Source organism: Fringilla coelebs, assembly GCF_963513975.1.
Source record: "Fringilla coelebs genome assembly, chromosome: 7".
Lineage (NCBI taxonomy): Eukaryota > Metazoa > Chordata > Aves > Passeriformes > Fringillidae > Fringilla > Fringilla coelebs.
The window spans coordinates 4,191,213-4,212,487 of record NC_140035.1 but is presented as its reverse complement, the minus strand read 5'-3'; the positions used below and the strand labels follow the sequence as shown (position 1 = coordinate 4,212,487).

Genomic DNA, 21,275 nt, shown 5'->3' with positions numbered 1-21,275 from the left:
AACTGAGTTTATTATAATTCCTCTCTGTCACATTCCCTTGCTGCAGCTGTGACACTGTGCTGTATAACTTATTTAATTATACAGTGGCGGTTGCTGCTGTGTGTCTGTTGTTGGGGATGTTATGAATATTTAGATTTTTCTTTCTCTCTGGTTCCGTAATTTAAACAAATTCACTGAAGTGTATTTAACCTGAAGTAATCTAGGCTGCATGCTGCTTTGGGCTGTGCTGTTTTAGAAACTTCCTTCTGCACAATCATGCTCAAGCAAAGCAATTTCTTTGGTGTAAAGATGGGAAGAGAATCAGCCCTACACGCTGCGCAGTTCTGGAGTTCCTCTTTTGTTTGTTTTCTAAACCAGCCTCAATTACGGCGCTATTGGTGCTTTCAGTGGGTGTATTTTGACAGCCCGGACCTGTGCTGCAAACTTCCCCACTCACACTGTGCACACCCCCAGTTTTCCCCCCCAAAGGGTGCATTAGGACACCAGCCCCACCATATCAAAGGTCTGTGGGCTGAGCTGTGTTTAGCAACCTGGAGAACAACTATTGGAGGGCAGAGAGGGCAGGACATTTCCATGATAAACCCTTATCCCATGAGGATACAGCGGAAAGTAGGGATTCATTGTGTGCCTGTCAGCACTGTGCTGGGTACAAAGACTGTGAGTAACATCTTGGAATATTTAAAGAAAATGTTTAAGGGGAGGGTTAAGGGAACTTTACTTTTTTCTTATTTTTTTTTTTTTACAAAGACATCAAGACAGAGGGGAGATCCATAAAGATACAAGCAGATCTAAACCAGGACAAATTATCATTTTATAATTAAGCCTAATGGACCTTTCTGAGGAGGTTTGATAAGATGACTTGCTAATATTCACTTTTTTTTTTTTATTTAGTCAGTAAATTATGCATAAAGGACAAAACTGAAATAATCACCCAGACATTTGTGTCACTTGTGCCTGACTAATTCTCATCCATTGTCTTTCATAGCTTTAAAATGGGAAATAAGTAGTAGAGGCCAATGTTTGATAGGGGCTGATAAGTGATGGAAAAATTGCTTTTTTTTCTTAATATAAGTTGCATGTGATCTTTTTGAATATGAAAGATTGCCTACAGTCATAGTTGAGTTTTTACATTGAATCAGGGTGTAGTACAAGCAAGTTCTGTGGAAGAGCAAAAGAACAAAGAAAGAGGAAAAAAGTAAAAATATACTGACTTCATGTCATCTGTTAAATCAAAAACTGTAATACATTTTCAAGGAAAGAAATAAGAAAACCTGATCTAGTGGAAGGTGTCTCTGCCCATGGCAGGGATTGAAACAAAGTGGCCTTTAAAATCCCTTCCTACCCAAACCATTCTGGGATTGTATTAAAACACCTGTATGACTTTTTTTGTAGTAGGTAGTGGAGACAAATTATTTCTCTTAAAATATTCTTTTTTATCTGAAAAAAAAAAATTCTGGTAAGGAGCTATGTTTATCAAAGTGGGAAATGCATTTTCCTCTGATGGGTCTGAATTTTAGTTTGAAGAGGTTATTGAATATTGTTTTCAGTTATAAGGAGATAAAGTGTGCTGTTCTTATACAAATGTGTTTGTCCTACATGTAGAAAACAGCAAATGACTCATGCATTATTGTAAAAGAGTTGCACAGGACTCTATTCTGGAAAAAAAAAAAATACAACAATGCCAGTCAGAGTTAAGGGGAGTGGGAAAAACCAACCCCAAGAAATTCTGGGATTCCTCTCTATGAAGCCTAATTCCTACTCAAAGGGCAAAAGTACTTTCTTATGCTGGTCTCAGAATTGGATCTCTAGGATTTCATTCCCCAACAGGATTTTGATTGATTTTATATTCATTGTTTTACCTTATTTAATAATATTTGTATTAAATCAGATACCCCTGAGCATTTAATCTTTTTTTAACTTCTAGATCTCTGTATTTAATATTATATTTGTTGTCAAAATCTAATTTCAATTATAATCAGAATAAATGTAAATCATTGATCAGATGCAGCAATGACAGGGAACCAAGAGCCTGATCCAGGAATTGCTGTCTGTAGTAGAGACACTTATTGATTTCAGGGAGGTTTGAGTCAGGTCTCAAATGGAACCAAAACCCATCTGTGCTTGCCAGGTGGGTCAGTGGATGGCCTGGGAGATGATGGCCACAAATCCACTGCAATAACTAGGTGTCCTTGCTAAAAAAAGGAGACTGCTGAGATAAATCATAGGAATTCCTAAATAATAGGAAGCTGTGCTATGCTCATGTGGTGTGGAGCAGGGATTCCACAGGCTGGATGAGAAGAATGGGGTTACAATACCAAATAATCCTTCAAGCACCCTTATTATCCACCTCCTGATCACAAATTTCAGGACAATTACCCCAGTGGTCCCAGGAGATGAACGCTGGAGAGTCTCAAACCCTCTTTAGGCTGTTTTCAGAAGAGGACAGAGGTGATGGCAATACTTCCTAGGGACCATGGGGGCTGAGCATCACTGAGCAAATATTCTTAACTCAAGATTGATCTGTTTAGAGAGCTGAAAAGGCTCCTTACCTCCAGGAGAATGTCACCAGGGAGTAAAAAAAAAAAAAAAAAAAAAAAAAATCCAGGCATTAACTTGAGTGGGAAGGAGATTTTGCAGCTTGCACTGGCAATTCTTTTACCTAGAAGGAGACAGTAAGGGAGACATGGGTTTCAATCACTCATCTAAGGATTTTTTTTACATAATTTGCATTAAGTGCTCATTATTAAAAACAGAGGGCTCTATCTTTATTATGTATGTGCTGGACATGCTTTGATAATGGGATCAGGACATCCATGCTGGGGTTGTAAATCAAATAAACAAGCTTTGGAAACAAAACCTAGTTCTGCTTTCCAAGTGCTGATCCAAGTGTTGCTTGGAAATAAGGTCTCATTAATCCTGTAATTTGGAGAAGTGAAACTGGAGTTACTCTGTGTGTATAATGAGGTGACTGCATTAGTGATGGCCATGGTGTCTGTGACCATAACTTGCTTTTCTTGTTGGTTCACAACACCTGGAAGAAATAGAGATCCCTAAGCCACCCTCCCTGGTGTGTGCCAAATCAGGTGCAGAAGGTGACCTGCAGAAAATCACATCTGTGACTGACATCCCAGCAGGGAGCAGCACCTTGGATCAGCTGCTCAGCTGTGGAGGAACTGAGGAGCAGTTCCCTGGGGCACAGGGAGCCTGGTCACACCTTCCTCAGGGCTTTCAGTGGGATGCAGCTCTTTGGGAGTTGGGGCCACTTGAGCATCACATCCAGCTCCTGGTCTGGGTGTAGCCCTCAGCCTCCTAGAAACCTTGAAAAGCACTCTGAAAACCAAGATGCTAATTTTTTTTTCCCAAACTTTTTTTGCCATTATATTTTCCTTTTCCCCAGCTAAATGATGATTAGGGTGAATGAGTGGGAATGATAAATTTAGTGACAATGAGGAGGTGTAAACAACCTGTGTGGAGACAGCATAAAAATAGGATGTCTCCAATAAATCCCAGAGGAAGGAGAACATTAGCTAAATGAAAACTGTTGTTTTAAAGAACTCTGCTGCTATTTTTTAAATTTTTTCTTTAATTTTAACTCTGCATGCTGGTTGAAGGGGAAAAATTGTTACTGTGTAAGATACCAGGTCTGGAGGGGTAAAAGATTATGTTCTCATCATAAAACCAAATGATAGCAGATTAAAGCAGGTAAGTAGCATCATGCTGGCCATTTGGCCAGAGTATAAACAGGTTTGGGTTAATTAGCACTGAGGAGGCTGTGCTGTTTGGGGAGTTTATATTTAAATACCAACCGTTGTCCTTCCCATATGTGTTGACAAAGCTCTTCTCAATAGTCATCTGTTGTTCTATCCACAGCTTGTTTCTGATAGCTATATGTAGGATATCTTGGCTTTAAGAAATGAGAGCTTATGGAAGACATGCGCTTAAAGAGTTTTCTTTCTCAAACAGAGAGAAGAAGCGATATTCTCTAGTGGCTCTGTGTTCCTTGTTATGTGCTAATCTATCCTATTTCAGCCTATCCCCTCGAGGGTTCCTTTGCACCAAGACTCTTGAGGATGTTAAAAAGGCAGAGAATGTTATGTGGTGTAACTACACATTTCCCTAAACTGGGGCATCCACCAAGCACCTCGTTGAGCCTCTTGGCTGCCTGCTGCCACAAAACACAGCAGGGAAATCTTGCCCTAAAGTGCAGAGTATGTGCTGCAAACCTTCTCTGCCAATTGTAAAGCCAAGTGCACCAGAGCTGTCTGGAACACAGTGTGTCTCTGAGCATTACAGTTACAGGACTGTTTTCATATCAAGATCAATGAGCTTGTAAATTTTGCAGTTAGTTTTGGGCATTCTCTTAGCATTCATGGTCTGTCATATTTCTGATTTCACTTGGGCTTCTCTCCTTTCCCAGGAGAAACAGATCTAAACCAGCAGGATATTTGGTGTAGCTGAAAGGAAATAATAATTCAAGGCCCTGATTTTGAAAGCCGTGTTAGCCTGCCACCTGCATCCTGCCTGCTCTGCCCTTGCACATGAACACGGCCGTATACAAACACCCCCTCCAATTTTTGAGGTAAAAAATGCTGAAAGGGGCTGAACATTGGAAAATGTGGAAACAACTTCAATGTGTCTGTGCACCTGCTATTCTTAGGAGCTCAAACTGCAGAAACAATAATGCTGCCTCTGGCTTTGACGTCTCCAGACTGTGAGTGACACTCCAGCATTTGGAGCTGCTGTCAGTCTGGTGGGAGAACTTAGAAGAGGCTGATAAAGTTTAAAAAAGGAAGAGCTTTGTATCTGTAGAAGTGAAAGAAAAAAGCCTTTGGGGGTTAAAGCAATATGTTGCCTTGGAAATATTTGATCAGGTTTACTATTCTATTCAGACACTTCACTTTTTAAAAGCTTTAAATCAAGTAAGTTTGGGTCTTGAATGGTGCAGCTTTAGTGGCTGCTTATCAGCCACTCGTGACTATGCAAACTGCAGAAGCTAAACTGGCATTTCTGATTTTCAGGTGAAATTGAATGACCTGAAAATGGATCCATCTTCTCCTGTGCTCCCAACAAGCATTCTGGAACAAACTGCCTTGCAGCTCGGGTGCAGTCCCACGGACAGAAAACTTGCTTTCCACTTAGATGAAAAAGATGAGTTAAAGCACCTTCGAGAATGTTTCTGTATCCCCAAAGTCAAGGATCTGCCTCCAAGTGAGAGTTATAATTGCTGTTGAGGGAGAGGGAGGGGGAAAGGGCTGGGCTTCACATCTTCTGCATGTGTTTATTCCAAGTCTTTGGAAATCATCGTCACTTATGAGATAATTGAGCAATTGTAGTCATATCTGAGCACAGAATGTCCCCGCTGTTGCTAAATCAATCCATCAGCTTATTCTAGCACCAAAAGCTCTATGTTCTCGTTGCCATCCTGAATCAAATGTGAGGATACAGTACTTATGTGGTGCTTATGCTGTCAGTCAGCAGCTTTGAACAATGTAGTGACTGATTGAAAATTATAGGCAGGAGCTTTTCTGTCTAATGGCTCGAAACAGCAGCCTCGCTTGGGTAGTTCAGAGCAGTTGCTTCCTTGGTGTGATTCAGCTTGGAATTATCTGTCTGGTTACAATTATTTTAGTTAATGAAAGAGGCAGTATATATATTATGTGAACATTTATGTCTTATTGCTGCTGGTGGAGCTATTTTCTCACTGAGGCCAAATGGAAGACTGTGCCTCAGAACAAATAATTGATCTGAGCAAATAATTCATAATGAAGCCTTTTATTTGAAGATATTTTCCACTTTCCTCATGAATTGCCTAAAAATAGACAGCACCTGACTTCAGTGAAGCTATGTGAAATAGTTCTGGACATTTTTCTCCTTCTTTCCGGTTCCACAGGTTGCTTTGAGGAGCCTGTGGCACGTCTGGGCTTGGGGAGGGCTTGGTGTGGAGGCAGGAGGGGTGGAAAAGGGGGTGGCAGGCTGAGAGGGAAGCATTTGTTTGGGGTTAGTACTCCCAGACCATCAAAACCAAGACCCAGCTCCAACTTTTTTTTGGTACCTGCAATAGCCACCATGTTTAGCCAAATTCACGCAGGGAAACCTGGTGGGAGCAGCCACCTATGGAGGCAGCAAGGTCCTGGTCTCTCCTCCTGCTTCCCAAGCCCTGTCTGGGTTTATTTTTGTGTCAGTTACCTGGAGAGCAAAAGCTGTGCTGGCTCTGCAGGCCCTGGTCACTGCACACTGGAGAAATGGCAGATTATTTCCTTAGATGGTGAACACACACAGGCACAGTCACTCTCCTCCTTTCCTGCCTTGGCCAAATGTAACTATTGAAAATGAAAAGAAAAAATATGATAGAACTTCCTTGCAATTTTTTTTTCATTTTCCAATGAATGCAGATAGAATTTTCTGCAGATTTTTTTTTTTCTGAAAGGACATTACTGATGGTAAATGAGAAATACAGGTGCATTCACAAAAGTGTGATCAGTAAAGGACTATGATAGAAAATGGTGTCAATAGTCTGAATTCCTGGACATCTTTTGAAACAGTCTGTCTTCAGTACCTTCCTGCTGAGCAGTGACGAGTGTTGGGAATGCAGTCTGCTCCTGCCCTTGGGACACAGGGATGATAAATCTCAGTTCGCTGTGTTCTGGTGGTATTGGCTTATCTTTCCCTACATTTAAATCCCTGAGTTTTTCTGTTTCTATTATTCAGAGCAGGAGTGGACACTTTGCAAATATTTAAACTATGTGCTTCCTCCATGCCCCTGTAATTTTTCTTTTTCATTTTTTTTTTACCCTGAGAGGGGTAAAAAAAGAGAGTTTTCTAAACCTCCTCTGTTTGCTTGGACATTTGACTATACTGTGCTCAAAGCCCCTTCAGCTGCCACCATTGTGCTGCAAGATGTGCCACTAAAGCTGGAAAGATGCTGGAACACAGTTCCCACGGCAGTGGTGCTGCTGGAACCCAGCCCAAGCAGGAGCAGCTGGATCTTTGCAGAATGTCAAATGTCTCTCCAGGACATCAAAGGTCACTTTTCAGTGTAGTGTTGCAGCAGCTTCAGATTAAAGAATCTTCTGAGAAGCAGGTAGAGGTTTTGATACCCATGTGACAGTTTTGGTTTCTTCCCTTTCAACATCCATTATTGTTTGGTTTTCAATTACCACAATATTTAGACCCAAAGACTGCTTCTGTGGGGTTTCCCCCCTGTAGTTACAATAATATTTAGTCCCAAACTGTGGATAGATATGTTTTAGTGAAGATAAGTGATGTACAAAGTAGTACCAGTTGAAAAGCACAGATAACCCATCCTTCTGGTGTTCCTAAATTGAGGGGGTTTTCCCTCCCCTTTTTTTCCTGTCCTTTTCTGTGCTTCAGCTGTCATCAGGAACAGCTTCCCTGCTGAAGAGCAGCAGGGGTGTAAATATATATATATATTTACATTGTGTGACTATAGCATAGAGACAGATCTGCCATGACATTTATCTGCGCCCAGGAGAGGATGCCAGATAACACATTCCTGAAGATAAATGTCATTCCAGATATTAGCCATCAAATGCTCTTTATATATTTACATAAAACATTACAATGAGGCTTTAAAATGAAACCTTACAAGAAGCAGATGAGAACATCCATAGGAGACAACAGTAAGATGACGTACAGGAAAATATTTAGGAAGTCATTAGAATAGTTTAATTTAGTTATCAAGTTATAAACTGTCAGAGCTGTTTATTTGCAGTATCCATCCGGAGGAAACCAGTAGCAGCCTAGCTCCCTGCAGATCTGGGAGGTTTTATGTGCAAGCATGAGGGGCAAAGCTCAGGTGAGGAAAAGATTACAGCAGAAGATTTAGGGAAATGTTTGGATCCCGTTGCTCTTCTCAGAGCTGACAACAAAGTCTCTTGAACCTCTTTTCGTGCACTCCAGGGAGGAGGCAGAAATGGGCTGGGCACCAAATCACCCATCTGATTAAGGCTATGGCTTGTGCTTCGTCACCTGCTGAAGGAGTGGGGCATCATTTGGGTTTCTTGGGAATAAAAAGATGCCCTGGAGTGAAAGTGCTGAGTTGTATTTCCAGAAGAAATTATTAAAAGGAATGGTTAGCCATGAAAATCTGGCTTTTTGGAGGCCTGGTGAGGGGGGTAGAGGCAGGTGTGGAAGTGGAGATCTTTTATCCTTCAGCTAAGGACAGAGCTTAGATAAGTATAAGCAGATTTAGTCCTTCCTTTCTGGTTAAAGAACCCATTACATTTTTCCTTTTTGTTTGAACTGAATATTTCTGACAATAAACTTCCTTTTCCTTTTAGGTTTAAAGATACAGAAGGGCATATTGAATGTAGATGAATGGATACAATTAGAATGCAGAGCAATATATGTGTTAGATTTGACCAGTTTGCAGGAATTTGAGTAGGTGTGTGAATATATATTTAATTAATCTTAACAAAAATGTATTTTTTGATCCAGGCTACTCTAAGAACACATTTCAATAATTATTTTTTTTCTTTGCTTTTATTTCCTGAATTGTGTTTATTTCCTGTTAGAATATTTCAATATGTATTTCAAATCAACCACAGCTCCTCCAGAAAGTAACAGAGCCTATACTGTGAAAAATAAATGTAATTTGGGGAAAGACAAGTGCTAGGAAAAAAGAATATTACAGTGAATGTAGAGTTGTTGGAGCATGAGGAGGTGCTGATCAGGAGAAATTACAAAGATGGTGAAAAAAATAAGCAGCAATGGTCTAAAATGAATATTTTAGTGATGTCAGAGAGGGGGAAGTAAAGAGCTTTTTGTCAAAAGGGAAAAAAGTTCATCCAGATTTAGAGTTGATAGCACATCAAGAAAAGAATATCGAAAGGAACAGGTAAAAAGGTGTTAAAATAACTTTATCAAAAAGGCAATGCCCTGTCTCTCCAATGGTAAACAGGGGTGTTTTTATTTAGAAAGGACTGTGGTGTAAGAAAAGCTGCCTTGCTGATAATTCCTCACCTCTTTTACTGCTTGGTGAGCATTGGTGAGATGCAGCTCCAGATTCTTGAGCAAGGATCCTTCTCTCTAACCCCATGGGGACAGTGTTATTGTGTTTCTTGGTAGGAAAAGAACTTTTAATATAATCAGTTTGGGGGCATGGATGATATTTATGCCTCTCTGTTTTCATTCATATTACAATGGAGATGTAAAACAGACAGAGTATCTGCAAAACAGATTAGGCTGAGATTGCTCTCTGACTTATGCTTTTAAAAAGCCTCTAAAACTTTAATTAGGAAATTACCCAAGTTGTCTATACTCCTGAAAAATGTTTTTCTGGGGAAGTTCAATGAAATTGGTAATTGTTAGTGCAAAAGGTAGTAAGAAACCTTTTCCAGGCTGTTTTTCTACAGGACTTACAAGATTTTCACAGATTGAATTGAAGTTAATTTTTAGCATGTATTTTAACATACTCATTCATTTGATCCCTATTCTGAGGGATATCAATTATATTTATCAAAATTATATGTGATATTATCTTTCAGGGGTATTGTAAGTATAGGTATAGAAAAATGCAAATTACCACTTCTAGAAGGTCACCATCACTTGTCCCTCCAAGAATCTCTAACATGAGAAATAACAGAAGAAGGCTGTGTTTGGATTGATAGATGATGACACAGGGTAATTAGATTGTTCAGAACCTCACTAGAGCTATTATTTATAAATTTCTACTGCCTTGCTTTTCTCCTAATCATTGAAAGGATTTGTCAACACAGATTTCCTCCTTCTCCTCAGATGATGACATGAAGTGCAGCCCACAGTATTTGCTGACAAGACAAAAACTTTTAAGACTGCTTTAAAATATTCTCCTTGACAATTACATTTTTTCTGAACAGAGATTTAATTGTGCAGGGACAATTTACATTAAGACACAGATTTACCTAGGCCTAACTTTTATTAAATGCATGATTCCAGCAGCTTCATCACTCAGAGTAGGCATATATTGGTGGTGGAAGAAAAGTGAATAGCCTGATTGGGAATATACTCACTGTTGGTTACAGACCTGATAAAATTGGTGCCAGTGTCTGCTTCTCACACAGCCCCTGAGAGCTGGGGATTTACTGGTGCCTGAACTCTAATTAGCTCCAAAAATTGTAGGAGGAAAATGTGCATAGTTGCTTGCAAATTGTCTCCTTAGATGCTCTTCGGTGATGTTCTGGGAGAGAGGTCAGGATGTGACATCTCTGTTTGCATGTGGGGACCGGGATGTCCAGGGGATGGGGGATGGACAGAGCTCTGGGGGTGGCAGGGGTGTTTGGGGGGGGTGTGCACACCTGCTGCCCTCCTGTGCTCTGTCCCACACATGCTGATCCTCCTGTGCAGTGTCCCACACGTGCTGTGCTGACCCTGCTGTGCTCAGTCCCACACGTGTTGACCTTGCTGTGCCGTGTCCCACATGTACTGTGGTGACCCTCCAGTGCTCAGTCCCACGTGCATTTCGTTTCTCTGGTTTCCCTCCGCAGCTGACCTGACCCTGGTGAATGGAGAGGAGAGCTGTGTGTACTTTGCTGGGAATTCTCTTGGGCTCCAGCCAAGAAAAGTTAAAACTTACTTGGATGAAGAGCTGGACAAGTGGGCTCGGACGTGAGTACCGTGTGCCAGATGCTGACCTGTGCTTCAGAGGAGCTCTTTATTTTGGGATCTTCCTTGGAACTGCTTGAGCAGCAGAAGAGTGCATTAAAAATGCTCCAGCCCAGGAGTAAAACATGTTCAGTGTTTCCCTAGTGCTGTTTATATCTCTTTTAAAGGCAGGAGCAGTAAAACAGGCAAATAGACCCTTTCAGCTGTGATAGCCCGTGCTGTGTGTTGTGGCTCTGCTTGGCTCACCTGGAGGACCTTTGCAGTTTAACCCTCTCCACTCTGCAGTGTTTATAAAGTGTCCTCACAAAGCACACAAACCTATTTGGCTGCTGCTGCTTGCTGGTGAATGTGGTGGGGTTCCAGGCCCTGTGATTTTCTAATTAATGTTTTTAACTGCGTGATTCGCCCTGCAGACCTTGCAACAAGCAGTTGCCCTTGAAAAAGCACTGAATGCAGGTAGTGCTGCAGCCCATGCTGGCAGGTTTTTGGCTTCTCTTAAACCAGGTCTCTGCCTGACAAGTTCATTTTATTTAGAAAGAAACATTCCTGTCTTGTCAGTAAGGAGCTGAGTGTGAATTACAACAAGCTTTGCTAAATCAACCTGATGTAAAAGAGACAGGAAAAAAGAAGGAAAGAGGCACTGTCATCATAACAAATGGGGAACCTTTTAATATACAGAGGGGAAAGAAAAAGCTGTTTTTGCTCTTTATTTAGGTTTTTTTAATATTATGTTCTGTTCCATTAAGAGTCTGTGCTTTGAGATCTCCTGCACCTGCCTGAGCAGCTGGAGCAGGGATGAGTAAGGAAAATGATGAGTGAAAAACAGGGAACTGAAGGTGGGAAAGGAAAATAACATCCAGATGAGTGAGTGAGCTGGGTGAGAGATGAACTCTTTTATAGGGTACAGGATATGAGTGGAACAGATGTGATTTCATGGTGAGAGAGCAGAGGAAATATGGAGAGGCAGAAGAGGAAAAATGAATTCTGCTAAGTGGGCAGCCTTGTTTCAGCAGGAACGGTCGAGATGGAGGCTTCTCAATGCAAATGTGAGAAATCTGTAGCTGCTCTTCCACTCGTAAATGTATGAATGCTGGGAGCTCATCAATATGGTTTATTGATTCCTATTTTTCACCTGTATTCTTATAGGTGAGAAGGCTGAGAATGAGTGGGAATGAGTGGAACTTTGGGAAGAGCTCATTCCTTCTGGTTATTCAGGCAGCGCAGCAATGCAGTTTCTCCAGTCGTTTGAAAAAATTGCAACCCTGTCCATTTCTGTGCTGTTATCCCACTTTGTCAGGGAAACAGCTGAGCTCCTTCAAAAGGCAGAAGTCAGATAACATTCTTAGAGTGATGCACTGGGACTGCAAAAGTATTTCAGCTCCTCTACTGTATCTTTTCACTGCCTCACTTCTATTCTTGTGTTTGTCTTTGCTGCAGTGAAAGATGAGTTTTTCCTCAGTGACTGTAAAAACCTGGAAGAAAAAAGGTAGGCAGTGTGTTCCTTCAGATCAAAAGTGCCTTCAGGATCTGTGTCTAGTGGGGGAAAATGGCTGAACATTGATTTCTAGCCACTGCAAGAGAGGGAGCACAACCAGAAAGGTTGTTTGCCAAAACCACAGCTTGGCCTCAAAAGCCTTGCCCAGAATAAATCAAAAAAACAAAGTACCAACTAAAAAAAACCCCTCAAATTAAGATCAACAAAGAAACAGAATTAAATCCTGAACCTAAAGCAACTGAGACAGCTAGGGTAAGATCAAGCTAATTTTGAGGAGAGCAGTGTGTCTTAGAGAAGGTGGTGAATGGAATGCAAAGGAATAGATGGCTGAAGGTACAGAAATGAGTACTTTTATTCCAGTCACCAAGCACAGCTTAGCAAAACCCAGTCTAAGGTGGTAGCTGTTCCAGCTGAGGGCTGTTCAATGGCTGTTGTGTCAGCAGTGTGGGATGTAGTGGCTCTGGCTTAGATAAATAAGTAGCAAGAATCTAGGAAATGGCATGCAAATTAGGGACATCCATCAAGTCAGCCATGGTATAGATTCTGGCTTTCTTATAAATTGGTTTATTGCATTTTCTGTTTGTTGTGTCTTGGGACCCCTCTCAAAGAGCTGTGAGTCTATTTAAATGGCTTTCACTGCTCGTAGTTAAGGGCAAGAGTGAAAAGGAAGATTACCCACTGCTGGTCAAGGGCAGGGGAGCTGTAGCTTTCCCTCCAAGTAGTGATGGTAAAACTCATCAGGCAAACAGCTGGGAGAGGAAAACATGGAAAAGCCTCTCTCTTGTTGTGTTTCCTCTCAGTGCTTAGTTCCTTTCCCTCACCTCCACTTTAACTGGTGGGTTCCAGCTCTCATCCTACATCTGCCTCCCACATGCCTTCTCTGGATTTGTATTCTTCCTCTCCATATCCCTTTCCACTGTTCCTTATGCTAATGTAGCAAGATTACAAATCCAAGCCACTGGAATTCTTATTATGGATTTAAAACCAGCCTCTGAGGCTTCATCTTTCAGTTATGATTTCAGCTAAATCCAAGATTTATTGAATAATGGGTAAAAAGGGATGAAGGGTTGTTCCCTCACGTTTAGCCTAGAGTAGCCAATAAACCAATGTTTTAAAAATCCAAACTTCAAGGGGCATTTTTTTGGTTGGAGGAAGGCCAAGAGATGCTTTGCAGTGCCTTGTTTTCCCCTCTGCCCTGCCAGAACTGGTTAAGTAATTAAAATATTTTATAGAATCATTACTGTGTGTGAGCATACTCACTGCAGCAGGCAATGTCTCTCCTCTGAATAACTCATTAAAGTGGAACAATTAAAACAGAAGGGAGCCTGCTGCAGCCAGTTGTGCTCCTGTGAAGGGCTGGCAGGGTGACTGGGGAGTGGGGAACCTGCTGCATGCAAGTCTTGAGGACTGGAGCTGTTGAGCAAAATTAAGACTGAAAGGGAAAATGATTGTTCTCTGTGGATGTATCAGTGTAGGGGAGGGAAGGAACCACTTATATGAAAAGCATGTTGGCATAGTAAATATAAACAAGGAATTAATAGATTGAGGCTAGAAATTATCTATATCTATATATATTTATATATATATATACTTCTAAGCATTGAAGTGATGTGGCAAGAGGCTGACATGGGTGTAGGATATTGACCACCTCCCAGTTTGAGGAAGGCTTTGTAATATAACACTTGCAGTGGCAAGACAATTTTCAGCAAGTCAGAAGGTATCTTTGTGTGTGCTGAACTAATCCTGCAAGATATGAGAAGGCTGCAAAGAGGAGTGCAGCTTGGCCAAGCCCTGTTGGACATCCCCACCTCTCCTGCCATTCTCAGGACTCTGCCTTTCACCAGGTTTTGTGCTGGAGCTGCAAATTCCTGCTTTAATGCCCTGGGATTTTAAGTTTTGTCTTTAATCTGCTGGTCCATGCAGTTCTTTTTCTTTTGATGTCTTCCCTTTTTTTGGCTGTTTCTTTGCTGGAAACCTTGGTCCAATTTAAGAGTCTGTACTGGCTCATTAAATACCTTGCATCATTTTTGGCAAAGGAGCAAGAAGGAAATTTGCACTTGACTAAGATTTGGATGAGCACAGAAGATTCCTGAAGATGGCAATTAATTTAAATTCCTTTTCTCACCGCCTTTGAAACCCTGGGATCATCTCAAAAAATGTGTTTCTAGCTCCCCTAGCCAGCTTTAAATCAACCAGACCTCAGCGAATAAAACGTGGAATTGTGATTTCCTGCCAATCTGAAAATAAAATGGTAACTGACTAAAAATTAATTTGCACAATGAGAAACTCTCATAGAAGTTGAAGAAATATCTGTTTGTCTGATGCTCTGTGATTTCATGGGTGAAGTTTTGTATTCATTAATTTGGATACCTCAATTTAAATCTCTTTTCCTACCTAGGGTGCAGTGGGGGGAAAAAAGGCTCTCTATGTATGAGGAGAATGCCAGGAGCACTGCACTTGTGTCCTTAAAGATTATTACCCCCAGTGCCTACCAGAGCTGAGAGAGGGGTGGCATAATATACAGAGATATAAATTCTCTGAGGCAGAGCATAGAATTTTACAACCTAAGTGTAATAGGATGTATTGTGCCATCAGCAAAGTCTACAGAGTTTCATGTGATTAAAATAAAAAAAAGGGTCCAAGAATATGCTTTTAACTACCATTTTAGAGGCAATAATTTTTGTCTCTTGGCATTTATATTGGCCATCAAGAGGGAGGCAAGCTGTAAGCTGTGCCATAATAATAATAATAAGAATAATAATAAATGCTGCCTCTCCCTTCTTTCAATATGGTTAAATGTCCATGTCTTCCTCTCAAAATAAAACATTCTCATGACCAAAATCTCACAACTGTTTTCATGATAACTTGGAAATTTATTCTGAAATTTTGTTAGTCCTGTGTGCTGATAGAGAGAACTTTCATTAGTAAATTCCCATTAGGATGACACTAATAGCTATAAAATCAGGGAAAGCTAATGAAAGAGAATCCCATAGGTAGTTAGGACTTATTTTTCCCATCTTATTATATTTGCTATCCTCTTTCAGAAATACAGATTCCCTCAGGCTGGGAGCCACTGAAAATCTTTGGGGGTTTTATTTTAACAGTCTGTATTATCCTAAAGTCCCTTGATCACTCTATTACAGTTAAGAATAAGACAGGAAATTACCAATAAATGTCTTGCTGTTTGTGAAACATATACCCCCTGTCTTCAGGGAATGCAGCTGCATTGTGGGCTGATAGAAGGGAGGAAATTTTAGCATTACTCCTGCCCCTCACAGCATTTTCTCCTCTCCCCATCTACTGCCTTTATTCCTCATCTATGAAATGCTCTTGTAAATGAGGGTTATTTCACACTGCCTGCTCTCTGCTGTCCAGGACTCATCAGAGAGCAATTGTAAAATGGAGAAAAGCAGTCAGCTGCTGTACCAGGACCTCATCCAAACTGAGGAGCAGGGTCCTCCTTGTTGGTGTGGGATTGGACTCGTTGAGCATGGGGATGCTATTCTATCTGTAAGAGATGTTCAGTTGTACCTTTGCACTCCTTCAGCTGTTGACCTAATCTAGCCCAAAATTAAATGGGGTTTTGTAAGGATGAGAGTCTCAAAATGGTTACTACAACTGAGTTTTTTAAAAGCATCAGCTCTCCCATTTTTTAGGATTGTAATTCTTTTTTGGAAATATCTCTATGAGGCATGAATTAGACCCAAGTCAATCAAAAAGGATCTGACTGTAAAACACCCATGTAATATTTGCAAGAGACAGAAAGAAACTCTACCTGAGAAGGGAAAGTATGAGGTGGATAGGGAAAACCAAGGTTTTAAATAGGATGGGGTAGTGTCTCATGCATCCTCCTTTCTCAGGTCTTAATGTGACAGCTGTCCTCTTGTGATTTTGAGTGAACCTTGTGGGACAGTTCTTCTTTAAAATGTTTGCTACTTTTTTTCCCCCCTTTTTTCTCACATCAAAGCTTTTAGGGCTTCTTCTGCTCTCTACCCAGCTTCCTACTGGCTTTTCCCCTTATTTTGAAACAGCTTTATACTCAGCCTCATGCAGCCTGGTGTTTCCAACTCCACAAGTACCCTGTGGTGCTCAGCAAATATGAAAATCATCCAGTGTGAGATGGGAGCCCAGAGCAATGTTTCCCTGGATTAGCACCATTATTACTTTTCTCAATCTGCCTCCATTTGCATTTAAATCTGTGCTCTACACCCTGCATGTTTAAGAAAATAGGCACCTTTTTATTTATATATGCATGGCAGATGTATAAGAAAACTGAGAAGTTTTCTTCTCTGTCATAATTGAAGGACAATTTAGTTCAGAGCACTTAATCCAGAACTGAATTTATACATCTGTCTCTTCAGAGTAACAGCACACTTGAGCTTAAGGTGACCATACGATCCCCTGCAGACAGGAGCAGTTTGAAACACAAAGTTTTAAAATAGCCTTTGTCTACCCAAAAAGCTTTATGTACACTGAGATCTAGAACAACTTTTCAGGGAAAAGATAAGCAATAAGAATTAGCAAGCAGCTCTGTTGACGCAAGGAAGCACCTGCATGAAGAACCCTCTGGTTTATGCAGGAGAGTGAGCTCAGATAGGAGATGCAGGAGGATGGAAATTGTTTCTGATAAGAAAGATTCCTGTCTGGGAGCAAGGCAGTATTTAAGTCTGTCATCCTCTGCACCATCTGATGCCCAGCCAGAAATGCAGGCTGGGTTAGTCTGTGGGGGGATCTCTGCTGTCTGTGCAGTGATGCCAGCCTGGCTTAGCAGGTGCCATCCCACACTGGGATGCCCTGTCCCAGCTTTACTGTTCCCAGAGTCTTCCAGAGCCCTTGTAGCCACTTCCAGGGGGCTTGTGAAAAAAAACATCATCTTTAATTCTGAGGAATTTCTAGAGGAATTTTATGGGCCAAAATAAATAATTTTCAAGCAACTGAAATCCTGTCATAAACCAATAAATTGCCTTTGCTCTGAGGTTTAAGAGTATGAGAAAATTGTTGTTCTAACCTTAGGCAAGTCTCATATTCCAAATGTGGAGTGTCCAAATCAGATATGATTCTTAGGACTGATCCAAATAGAATACTACACATTTTCATAATTTTTCTATTCCTTTTCAGAGGTGTCCATGGCCATTTCAATGGCCGACGCCCGTGGGCTTTGGCAGATGAGTGCATCCTGGACCTGATGGCTGAGCTGGTTGGTAGGTGTGACATGCAAGGCAAAACCTTTCTCTAGAAATAAAAACAAATCTAGCTGCTTTAAGACTCAAACCCCTGAAACTTGGTAGGCAGAATTTAGTTCCTTTTATTCTTGTGTTTGGAAGCAGGTTTTCTTGTGCATGGGCTAACATTTTATTTTAAGGCTGTGAGTGTTTTAGGGGATGAATGTGTGGGATAAACTAATTACAGCAGAGGATTTATTGGAGCATCATAAACCACTTGGACACATGGGTACTTGGTATTGCAGAATCTCAGTCACTCTTCCGGAAGTAAAATTATGAACTTTCCTCCCCTTTGATAAATTGTTTCTATCCAGAATTTTTCTGGTTTTCCTCTTTACCCTGCCCCTAAACCCAGACTCATCTTTAAGAGCTGCTTATGGCAATGGAGCAGATAACTGGGGCAGGCCCTGCTATTGATGAGCTCCCACGACCCCGTTGTCCCCTTGAGGAGCCTGCAGTGCTGCAGGACTTGGGCAGGAAGTGCTTCTGGTTGTTCCAGGGATTGAGGAGCCCTGGAGACTCCTCCTGGTGAATATGCCATGAAAGCAGTCAGCTGAGTGAGAATGCAAATCTCCTCTATCACTTCTTACTCTGTGTAGTTGATGATGTAATCTTGCACTGGGGTTTTCTTCAGAGTTGTCTCTAAAGGGGAAGAGAAATTACCTTGGCAAGGTCTTTTTCTCCCCAAACCTCCCAGCTGTTGTCAAGGCTAGGTTAGTAGATTTTGGGGAGATCTGGCCCATTTTTCAAGGTAGGTGTTGAAGGCAACTCTCAATAGTGACTATCAGAACTGAATTATCAGGCATTCATTTGTGCCATCACTAAGGAAAAATATTGCCCTTGTGTTGACCTGCTGTATCCTAGATATTGTATCGTAATTTCTCCTCCAACTGCAGACAAGTGTTCAATGAGAAAATTATGGGTTTTCTCCTTCAAGAAAAGCAAATAGGATTGGAACAATTGGGAGCAGAGACATTAAAGAATGTTTCATGACAAGTTTATTTATAAACTTATAAATAAAATCCCTCTCTGAATTCTTTATGAAGTTTCAAAATAGCTAAAATAGTGGGTGTTATTATTGGAGCAGAACAAATGCAATAAATTATTGTTGTAGTTGGTCTATCCATGATGTAAACTCTGAGATAATATAAATACAACTGTGGCTACACCGGGCATCACTGAGCTATGTAGGAAAATCCCATCTGCAGAATGAAATAAAAATCTCAAAATGCAGATTGGGGGTTCTGGTTTTATGAGTTGCTATTGTTGTACCTGGTGCTGCTCAGGAGGTTAAGTTACTTCTCTTGCTTTCATTGCATTCAAGGACAAGCTCATCACCCTCTGTTAAGCCTCATAGGACATAAAAATGTGGAACTATAAAGGGAGTGGAGGGTGTTGAAATGCTGAACACAGCTGATTTAGGGTTTTCTCCAGTATGACCCATCTCCCTTGGCCAGTGGATATTCTTGTTCTCTCAGGGTAGAACTAGGAAGATGTGAAAATGTGCCTTGGAATTTTCAACTGGAAACCTTGAATTTAACTAAGCAGGCAGACAAGAATTTCTCTTATATCATACTCCCAGGCACCCCCATTTGTAATCAAAGTACGACCACTGACGTTCTTCACACGACCAGGAGAGAGAGAGCCAAGATTCCCCAAAGGACAACTGGAAGCTTCTGAGTTATCATCTTTCCCTGCATCACCTCTGTTTGCTTGTGCTTTGTTTGCAGAATGTGGAGCCCTGAGGCAGGCTGAGCCCTGACCTGCTGCCACTGCCCCTGCCAGCGTCCCTCTGGCCTCAGCTGTAGGTTAAGAGTCACTGCAGAAAGCAGAGAACGAGGCTGGGACCCTTTTACCCTTAACCATCTGTCTTATAGAGGCTGCCAACTAAGTCTCTATTTTAATATTAATTAAATACAACTAGGTGTAAGGAGATGGAAATGAGAGCTTCGCTTAAATTTCATCTAATTGCTCATCCATCTCCTTACTTTCCTTTTATTTATCAAGCTCCAGGTGACACCAGTGCTTTTACATCACCATGTCTTAACCACAATGGATTTATTATCATTTTTTAAATGGTAAACAAATATTCCAAAATTTTTGATAAAAATTATTACTGAAGTCACCCTAATAACCTAATATTTTGTTTTGAAAGTAATTTCCTGGGAAGTGCTTCCTGTTGTCTTTCTCAAAGATAATAAGCATGGTTTGGATTCTGTTCTCCAGAATTTCTGGGGCATTGTTTGATTAAATTATAAAATGTGGTCTAGGCTCACATCTGGCCCTTAAGTTTGTGTGCAGGGTTTTGTTTAGAAACTACCCTCATGGATCTTTTCCAGGACACAGATGAGGGATTCTTGGAATGCAGATGAATTAATATTTTCCAAATAATGGATGTATCATAGTAAATTCCAATTTTTAAACTTGTAGGCGATGGTGAAGAGGTTAAAAGGATAAATGGATGGAAAAAAAAGCGATGTTAAAATGCTCTTTTCAATGCAGTAATCCACAGATTCATGAAGTGATTTAGGTTGGAAGGGATATTAGAGTTCCAGCCCTCACAATTTATGCTTAAGTACAGTTTTCCAATAAATAATAATATTGATTATGTACGAGTACGTAGCTGAATGAATTCTGAATTTACTTTCTTATTGACTTTAATGTAAGAACAATAACAGAATTTTACTGTGTTTTTTATTCACTATTGAACATGCTTTGGAGGAGGAGGAGGAAGAAGAATTGTCATTTCTCACCCTAAGCAGTGGTAGCAACTAAAACTTACTCAGAAATGGACCAAGGACTGTAAAACACCATTGTCTGCTTAATGGTTTATAGTGCACGAGCACCTTGCTTATTAAAGGCAGTCACATTTTCTTGTTCAATGAAAGTTACAGTAGTAAATACGTTGTGAAATGAAGAGTCAAGGTCAGCGGAGGCCAAAGCTTTTTTCCTGTGCTCACACCAAGTGGCAGAAGGCAATGAAGGCAATCTCTGCCTCTCCTACCAGACTTTATTAAAACATTACAACCTTGGCAGGATCACCTTCTGATGGAACAAGATTAACTGTGTGACTGCTGCTCCACGATGGGCTCGGGCAGGTCTCTGTTGAGGGAAGACTGAATGCTGAGCAGATTTGGAGTGACTTTGAGTGATAAGGATTATTTGAAATAACCAAAATGTTTTCAAAATTGGGGCTCTTAGCCTTTTTCCAATCATTTTACAAAATGCTTTTTACTTACTCCAGCGAGGATCAGACTTCCCTGGCAGTCAGAGAGGAGAAGGATGGCAGTGTCTGCCTAACGCAATCATAATTGTCTCTGAAGTTGTACTTTGCAAACGCTGCTTCCTTTTATTAAAGAGGAGATTTATCATGCAGAACATACAGGTTTTAGCCTGTCCTGGAGATATGGTATAAAGTTAGGAAATAAGGAAGGCAAACATAATTTTGTCTCCCGTGTGCCGGGTCTTTGAATATTGTAATAGGTTAATTGGATCATGGAAAGGTTGTTTTCTGAAATGCAGTGCAGGTTATAAAGGATAACAGTTTTCCAATGACATGGATGAGGTTTGTTTTGTGGGCATGAAATTCAATAATGGAAGGCTTTTAATAAATATATAATTTACGGAAGACCAAGACTTACATGACAAATGTAGTGTCATATTTAATTTGGGATGCTAACATGCAGCTAAAAGTGATCTACAGATTAACCATTTGTTTTATACAGAATCAGTACAGCAGGCAGGGGATTGCTCGTGCAGAATTTGCTGTGAAAGCCACAGACTTCACAGAAGGAGCAGAGGGACGAATAAGAACAATGCCATTTCTTGATCCTGTCCCTTTTCCAGCCTCAAGAGTTCCATAGAAATATTAAGACTGCAAATAATACTGTTTTGAGCTGCAATCACTCTCTCTAGCTGTCTCCTGGATCTGCAATAGAGCAACCCCAAGGTGACCT

At 40.8% G+C, this 21,275-nt stretch overlaps 1 protein-coding gene across 1 annotated transcript in view; it reads left to right on the top strand.

Moving 5' to 3' along the window:
- Positions 1 to 573: 573 nt before the first annotated feature.
- The window catches only part of KYNU (kynureninase), a gene marked incomplete at its 5' end in the record, with an annotated part of 57,597 nt that continues 36,895 nt past the window's right edge, over positions 574 to 21,275 (top strand). The window contains 4 exons of the mRNA XM_084208980.1: positions 574 to 657; positions 5,019 to 5,208; positions 10,485 to 10,605; positions 17,216 to 17,298. Of these exons, the coding sequence (XP_084065106.1) occupies positions 574 to 657; positions 5,019 to 5,208; positions 10,485 to 10,605; positions 17,216 to 17,298 (478 nt within the window). The remainder of the gene's footprint in view (positions 658 to 5,018; positions 5,209 to 10,484; positions 10,606 to 17,215; positions 17,299 to 21,275) is intronic.